General features: G+C 36.4%; 1 protein-coding gene across 2 annotated transcripts; it reads left to right on the forward strand.

Moving 5' to 3' along the window:
- Window positions 1–230: 230 nt before the first annotated feature.
- On the forward strand, window positions 231–7,965 carry LOC104236108 (protein GET4-like). 2 transcript variants are annotated; one of them, XM_009789992.2, is made up of 13 exons: window positions 233–344; window positions 447–515; window positions 590–669; window positions 770–848; window positions 980–1,061; window positions 3,530–3,686; window positions 4,289–4,379; window positions 4,743–4,826; window positions 5,075–5,121; window positions 6,575–6,703; window positions 6,831–6,915; window positions 7,072–7,149; window positions 7,671–7,965. In XM_009789992.2, the coding sequence occupies exons 2-13, from the start codon at window positions 468–470 to the stop codon at window positions 7,686–7,688; spliced, it is 978 nt and encodes a 325-aa protein (XP_009788294.1). In that variant the 5' UTR covers window positions 233–344; window positions 447–467; the 3' UTR covers window positions 7,689–7,965. The 2 variants fall into 2 exon arrangements, with proteins under 2 accessions (XP_009788300.1, XP_009788294.1); XM_009789998.2 differs by having other exon boundaries at window positions 231–515; window positions 3,596–3,686.
- The last annotated feature ends 434 nt before the right edge of the window (window positions 7,966–8,399 follow it).

Below are 8,399 nucleotides of genomic sequence, written 5' to 3' on the forward strand. Positions count from 1 at the left end.
GTTACTTTTTTCTGCTTCTCCAAAACTGCTTCTGCTTCTCCTCAAAAGCACTTTTTTTTCCTTTCAAAAGCTTGGCCAAATACCTCAATTTTTGGCAAAAAAAAAGCATTTTTGGCAAAAAAATAAGCTTGGCAAAATAGGCTATAAGCTCGATAAAGGATAGGCTTGGCTCGAGCCTAGACCGAGCTCTACTATATCGACAAGCATTAAATTTTTGGTAAAAATAAAAAATTCTCATTCTCCAATAATTGGGAAAAGAGGTTCTCCACAATATGGTGTTCCAATATATCCCTGCAAACTTATGAAGTGGCAAACGCACATACCAATCCCTTCATCCAACAACGGTAAGGACCTGAACATGAGGAAGTTCCCATTTTTGCGGCTTTTTGTTTGGGAAATGAGAAATACGTTACTCCGCGACTTAATCAAACATTCAACAATCATAGATCCACACAAGTGATGCAAGCATGTTCCGAGAGAGAGTCAGGCGAGTGATACTGCCCCCAGCTCAGGAGGTAGGTACATTACAATATCACTGCCACCACTGCGCTTATTTTTCCTTAGTAATTTGAATAACTGGTAATTGCAGAATATCGATAAGTTGGAGAAGGTTATCAAAGAGGGAAATTACTATGGAGCTCAACAGATGTATAAGTCCACTAGTGCCAGGTTGGTACGAGATCTTTTTTTTATTTTTTTTTTATTTTATATGATTGAACTCCCTGTATTTTGTTAATAATATCCTCCCCCGCACTATATTTGTTCTCAGATATGTGTCTGCTGAAAGATACTCTGACGCCTTGAATGTTCTTCAGTCTGGTGCTTGTTTGCAATTAGACAAGGCCCAGGTTATATTTGTGTTCTCTTCTACTTGTACCATTTAATTTTGACCACGACCACTTCTCGAATATTTTAACCTAATCAGGATTCTTCTTTTAATTGTATTTTGTTGATCTAGACCCTTCTTGACTTTTTGCAGATTACCTGTGGGGCAGAGCTTTCTTTGCTATTTGCTGAAACACTTGCAAAAGCAAAAGTTTCGTATGACGAAGACACTCTAGGTTAGTCTTTTTTATATGTTACGGTTAATTTTCCTGTATTTTGCATTTATGTTTCTATTGTCATAATTTTTTTTTCCTAATTTTGTCATTATACAACGGAAGAAAAATAGAACAAAATGAAAGAAAAAGATCCATATTGGCAATACCAATTAGTTGGGATTAAGGTTTAGTCAAGTTGGCATGTTCATTTTTGGTCCAATGCTAGGAGAATTTTTTTATCCCAGTAGAAAAATGTAGAGAATTTCTAATGTTAGAGAACCTGAACTATTGAACATTGGAATAAAATCAGTTCAGATTGAGCAAAATGGATAGTGAGGATTCATATAGTTGAACCCTTCTATTTTGAGACTGAGACATAGTATTAGTAATAGTAGTTGTTATTGCTGTAACCTAAGCACATAGAATTAATCTAGAACATTCTAACAGACAACTTCATACAGAACATCCTAACATATAACTGCATTAATTCTCTTAATTTTCAGCATATAACATCTACTGCTTTATTGCCATATAGACTATATATGGTGTATGGTGTAGAATATGTTCGAAGTTGAATTGGTGAACGGGTGATGCCAGGAGCTCTTTGTGTTCTGTTGCTAAAGTGAAAATTCATAAGAGGAAGATTCAAAGAGGAGTGCACGGAGTTCCTCGTCTAGAATTTACATATGACATGGAAGGAATGGAAGAGCCTTGAAGGAGTAGATGGATGGGTGAAAGTGGAGTACTTATCAAAAGGAGGCATATTAATCCTTATCAAATCTACTCTATCTGCCACCATGACATTTTACAAGTTTGTATCTTATCCATCTTTAAATTCTTTGAGGTTGGAGAAGTTTAAGAGGGATTTTCTGTGGAAAGGTGAGGAGGATAAAAGGAAATATTGCTTAATTGGATGGAAGAATATGGATGTCTCTCACAGATGTGGCTGAATTGGGAGTCTTACAATTATCCATTTTCAATCAATCCTTACTCAGGAAAATGATGTGGAGATTTCAAACAACTAAGTAGCTTTATGGATGATATTGCAAGGAAATATGGGTGCCATGGTCATGTGTGCTGGTCAATTGGTATTGCAGATGTAAAAGGAATGGAAAAGACGCGGATCATTTACTTCTTCATTGTGAATTAATGGCCGGGCTTCTAAGTTTGGTATATTCACTGTTTAATGTCACTTGAGTACTCCAACTATATGGAGGTAAATTTTGTGATCTGGAGATCAGTAGGATAGAGAGAGAAGGAAGGTTGCGACGAGCTCCTTTTTGTTTCTCTTGGATTATCCGGAGGAAAAGGATGATGTTTACTTAAATAGATGATCAAGAGCTTCTTCTTATGTTACTATATTCTGGTGTAAAGAGAATGTTCCCACTTTGTATAGACAGTTTGATTGATTGTTCAGAAGCTGAATGTGAAGCACCCATAAACCTTCATATCATCTTGGTGCATATTATGAGATGATTTTTCCGACTTATCAAATAATGTTAGACAAAACCCAGGATGCCTCTAAAGAGTAGTTATTCACTTTGCTAAATTTTATTGGCACAAAAGCTAAGTAGAACTGAACTAAAAATTATTTCAAAGAATTTTGCTCCGGATGGTACTTATGTATGGATAGAATGCAAAACTGTCAGACTCCTTTCTACTTTGCAATGTTGCTAAGGAACTTTGGAACTTGTTCAGAAATCTATTTGGCTTGCAATGGGTCACTCCTAATGGTTTAAGGGATCCCTCAGCTGCTGGTACATGTGAAAGGTGCAGACAGACAAAAGAACGTTGTGGCAGTCCATTCCCGGCTGAATTTTTTGGACTCTATGGAGCGAAAGAAACAAGAGGTACTTTCAGGGAGAGGCCCCCTCTGTTTCAGCTTCGAAAGCAAGAATTTTGTCGAATGTACATAGTTGGGAAAAGTTTTTGGATGTAAACAATGTAACAAATATTTGGATTTTGTTGACTCTAAGTATTACACAAGAGTCAATTCATTGTATAGATTTGCATCCTTTGGATGCCTTTAAGTGCAAGCTTTACTTCATTAGAAAAAGAAAAATCCAAAAGAGGTCCATAAGTAGAAAATTCATAGTTCAGAAGTGTAATTTATACAATGAGACATCAGGAAGAAAACAAACTAAATAGATTCTGGTGATAAAACATGATAGCCTTTTGGATATTAGTACTGAAAGAAGAGTACTGTTTCCTTAGAATGGCAAGGAAGAGATGCTCTTCTAAAACTGAAGTAGCCAATTAAATCATAACTTGATTGTGTTGCCATCGTTTGAAAGCTAAATCAAGCTATGGCGCCTCTGTTTTTGTTGTAGTTGTTCTTCCCTTTTTTTTGGGTTTCTGTTTTCTAATGTTAATTGAGGATTCATATAGCCGACCCCGACTTGTTTGGGCTGAGGTATAGTAGGTGTTGTTGCTACTAATTTAATAAGGGGTTTTAAGTGTTGAGTTGGTTTATAATTAATTTTCCTTAGATCGTGTCAGGAAAATTTACAAGAAGTTTCCTCGGCTTTCTGTTCCACAACATTTGGACCTTGCAGATGACGATGACTTGCAAAAACTTTCTGAAGCCATTGCCGCAGCCAAAACACGAGTAGAAGGCTGTTCTTCCTTTCTGAAAGCAGCTATCAAGTTAGATACTCTTTCTTTTGTTGCAGCCAATCCACAGATCTTATCCATGTTTATGCTCTTCTTTGAAAACACAGCTGTTTCAGTTTCTGAAGGAGTTGTATACTAGCAGTATTTGACTATGTAAAATGAGATACTCTTACACATATACCTCTAAATTCAAAGGGAGATGGATTGAAGTTAATATGTCGTTATGTGAGTAAAATTAATAGGAGCTGAACATAATACTAAAGAATCCTGGAGTAGCACTGTCTATAATTAGATTTTAGTGGAGCAGGTTGTATAATTTTCATTTACACCTTTGATGCAACAACTTTTTCCTGTGCTTGTGGGATATTCCCTTTGACTCACTAGTCATGCTTCTTTTCGTCCAGAGACATCATTTTGATAAGGATGTCCAAATTCTTCATGGCTCATGATTGTATTGAGTCTTTTGGATAGGATTGTTTCTAGAGTCTTATTCTTTGTGTTTAGCCCTTCGATATAGTAGACTAACATCCTTGACGCACGTGTTTGTCCTTCTGCAAGCCTTTTATCTCGTCAGAAGTACTTATTCCTTTTATCATGCAGGAAGGGATAAAAACTGAACTATGCCTTGTTTGTAGGTGGTCAGCAGAATTTGGTGCGCATAGATATGGATCTCCAGAGCTGCATGACATGCTGGCAGATTATATGTATTCAGAGTCTCCTGAAGTGGTACATTATAGAAGCTGATGCTCTCTAGTTCTTGGTACAACAAAGAAAAAGTGCTGTGATTCTGTTTCATAGGTCATTACTTTTTGATTTTTAAGGGGAGGGGGGGGGGGAATTAGGCCTCAGATGACAAAGATGACTTGTAAAACTAGTAGCTGCTAATAAAACTTATTATCTTGTTTAACTGTCTTGTGGCACATCATTTGGTAGCTTAAGGAAATCCACTCTTTACTTTTTTTCTTTTTCAAACTATGAACCAATATGGATTTTCATTGATTAATGAACCTGAATTTGATGGGGATTTTCCTGAAACTTAAGTTATTTTGACTGAATTGCAGTCAACATTGTTGCATCCCTGCTTTGCAGGACATTGGTAAAGTATCTTTTCACTTTGTGAGAGGAAGGAATCCGAAGAAATTTGCTTCAGCTCTTGTAAATTTCATGGGCAAGGTAAGGTTTGGCTGTTCTTGCTAGTATAATTTTTCTGGTATATCTTTATCACTGGACACATATTAAAAGCTCAAATCTGGAGTTACATTTTCAATATTGACTGCAAGGAAGATCTTCTTGTCTACCAGGAATTTGCTTACGAAGACAGTTTTTTCTATGTTTTTGTTGCTTTTTGTCAACAGTGACCTATTAACCACCTGTATGATTTAATTTCAAACCGAGTATAACTCATAATGTTTAACATGCAGTGCTATCCAGGAGAGGATGATTTGGCTATTGTACGGGCTATTTTGATGTGAGTATCTTGCAATACAGTGTTTAGTACCTTGTATTTGGTGGTCGTAACTAAGTTATCCAACTTCTGGGGGTGGACACTCTGAACTTTACACTTTGACAAACTTATGTTCAGTCTCCCAAGTCTGTATTCTCCATAAAATTTCTGGGCATTTACAACTATCTGTGACTACTACACATTTAACTACTGCACACATATAGTGGATGCCTGTATTGCTTCTGTCTCTCCCCCTCTTCTCCTGACATCCCATGAACAGCAGATTGCATGTACTCTGTTATCTGGTTTGAGTTTCTAACTTTTTATCAGAATACTGAAATGGAAAGTTAATGTAACAGTGACATACCTGTAAAAAAAAAAATTGAACATAAACCTGCATCCTCAATGAAATGTTACAAACAGGTCCTCGAACACAATGCTAAGTGTAATATCCAGATCTAGTAAAAGCAGTATGTGATGGCACTGAAAAGCAGTGACTGAGTTGAAAGAACATTAAAAACAAGAATAAAAGGAGAAAGAAATAGAGACAAAAGGGCTGTGGGTGGGGAAATCAGCACCAACTTTGAACCAGCAGAGCTTCTGCAGCTTCTTCTTTGAAGTTCAAACCAGGTTTTTCCTTCCCCTGTTCTTCCACTCTTTCTTCTTTTTCATCTTCATGTATGGTTCTACTTGTCCTTTAAACAAGGTTCTCTACTCCTTCGAACCAGGTTCTCCTACTTCTTCAAAAATTCAAGTATCAGTTCTTAGTCGTATGATTGAGTTACTAAAGCAATAACGATAAAAGTTAGTGTCACTTCATAGTCGTGGCATATGTTGCTTACTAAAGCAATAATGATGTTTCTACTAAATAAAAGAACACAATTAAAAAGAAAAATAGTAAAACAGTAGCAATGTTTCTAAGGTTTAGGTTTTTATCTCTGTATTTCTCTCTATTTATTCTAAAGCCTCAAATATTTATTCTTTTGAAGATTTTATTTGGTCCTAGTGTTGCACAATCGTGCCAATCCAAAAGATAAAAAATGAAAAAAAAAATACTATTACACAAATGTTGCAGCATGTATCCTGCCCGTGTTTGTGTGCGAGAAATGTCTCAGTCAAACAGGTACCTTAAATTTGGTGTCTCTGCTTCATAGGCAGCTCCAACAGTAATTTGCCCCATTCTAGTAAAGAATGCAGTGAGAAGCCTTTGGGTTGCCTGGTAGTGCAGCTACCTGCATGCTCTCTTCGTTTTAAAGAAACTATTAGTTCAGTTAAGTTGTACATTCTCCATGAAAATAAATTGGGATGAAATGACATTCAAATTGGCCTAGGTACTAAAACGCTGTTATAAGAACGTATATCCACACCTTGTTTCAAATTGGGATCAATACAGGTGCTGGTGAGTAGTGACACGTGATTTTGTCTTTGATACGAAGGTTGATCCAATGGTTCTATAGTTATCTCTTTGGTTTGGCAGGTACTTGTCTCTGGGAAACCTAAGAGATGCTAACAAGCTCATGGATGAAGTGAAAATGGAAGTGGAATTGAAGAATCTTAACTTTCCTAGCTCAGAATTAACCCAGTTTGTGAACTATCTCCTCCTGACGTAAGTTCCAATCATGCTTTGAACACTAATGATTTTTCAAGTGTTGAAAGTAAAATTTCTTTTCTGCTTCCTTTTGACATTATTAAGCTCTGTCATTCATAGTTCACAAACTCAATTCATGATACAGGTTGCAGAGGGATGCTTTACCTCTGTTTAATATGTTGAGACAAACCTACAAGTCTAGTATAGATAGAGAATCTACATTTAATGAAGTGAGTTGCCATCTCTAATTGAGATATTTCCGAACTTTGTTATATCTTTTCACATGTTTCTCTTTATAGCTATTGTGATGCATAAAAATAAAGACTTTTCTCTTTCAGATTAATGTGATGGTTTTCCTCCTAATGTTTAGTGTTTTTGTGGTTTAGTTGCTAGATGAAATTGCAGAGAAGTTCTATGGTGTTCGACGTAGAAATCCTCTCGAGGGGATTGGAGATTTCTTCAAGGTAATGGTATTCTCCCATTAGGCAGTTAGGCAAAATCCTAATAGTTCGTCTGGAAAAAGTATGTGGTTTTGTTTGCAGAACATAATCCCTCTCCCCCCCCCCCCCAGGTACACTCGAAATATTTCCTTGAAATACAATTTACTAACGTGAATGTGTTTGGTTTTTCTTACTAATCAATGAGAAGTGAACTTCTCTTGCTCAAAACTGGTAAATGCGATCAAAATCCATTACAACTCCAAACCACTAACACTATGACAAAGAGTGTTTTGACCAGCATTGGCGATAATTCCACCTAAGTGAAGCACATATTAGTTTAGTGGAAAGCAAACAGTTATTTTTAGTCCATATATTTAGAGGAGTGAGGTGCATAGTTTGGACCACAGTGGTATTGCGTTGTAACGAAAACACAAGTGTGACTAGCCCGATGGTGAAATACCATTTGTGTACATAGGAACTTTTAACCTTTTTCATATTGAATTCATAATTTTAGTTGGTGTGTGAAACGCTTTTTAATGTTGCAGATGATGGGAGGCGAATAGGATGCGAAACAAATCTCTTCAATGTGATGTGAGCTCCATCTAAATTGTGCATTCTGCTCCTTTGCGTTCAGAAGGAAGACTCAACCTCCATTATGCGTTCTTCTGGTTGGCTTAGTAATGGAGCAAATTTCTTTTTCAAATCAATATTCTATAACCCCCGCGCCATTGTGTTGTATTAGAAGTGGTTATTTTGATGATGAGAATAAACGGGTTCAGAATGTGTGATTTTTTAAGATGCAGTATCTGAAAATAGAATACAAAAACGAACTTGAAATCAGAATGTGCTCATCTTCGTGCTCTATTTCCTCGAAATTTTTTGGAGTTAGTAGTGTGTGTTTATGAAGGGAATGAAGAGACTGATACCCTGCCCTAAGATAAAGATATTAAGTCATCTGCAATATTAGTATGTGATATCTCAAATTTAGACCTTTTGGATGACATTAATTAATTACTAAAGTTAACAGCTGCGATGGTTTGTTTTCCATAAGATATTAGGTCGTTTGCAAATGGACTGAAACGTTCTTAGGGTGGTCAAAATACAAGGGGAGGGAAGGAACCAATTAAAAAGAGAAATAAGTTCGATAATTGAAACCTCCAATGTAGACGTTATAAATGTGCATAGAACAATAAAACAAATCAGTAGTTGAGTGCATATAAATTTGCGAGGCAAAGTAAATGCGAACTTGGGATAACAACTATTAGTTAGAGCCG

The sequence above is a fragment of the Nicotiana sylvestris genome, chromosome 6, assembly GCF_000393655.2.
Source record: "Nicotiana sylvestris chromosome 6, ASM39365v2, whole genome shotgun sequence".
NCBI classification, from domain to species: domain Eukaryota; kingdom Viridiplantae; phylum Streptophyta; class Magnoliopsida; order Solanales; family Solanaceae; genus Nicotiana; species Nicotiana sylvestris.

Coding starts and splice junctions, on each gene's coding strand:
- LOC104236108 (XM_009789992.2), top strand. CDS start 468: ATGTTCCGAGAGAGAGTCAGGCGAGTGATACTGCCCCCAGCTCAGGAG. Junction 3,687..4,288: donor TTTCTGAAAGCAGCTATCAA/GTTAGATACTCT, acceptor CCTTGTTTGTAG/GTGGTCAGCAGAATTTGGTG. Junction 4,380..4,742: donor ATTCAGAGTCTCCTGAAGTG/GTACATTATAGA, acceptor CCTGCTTTGCAG/GACATTGGTAAAGTATCTTT.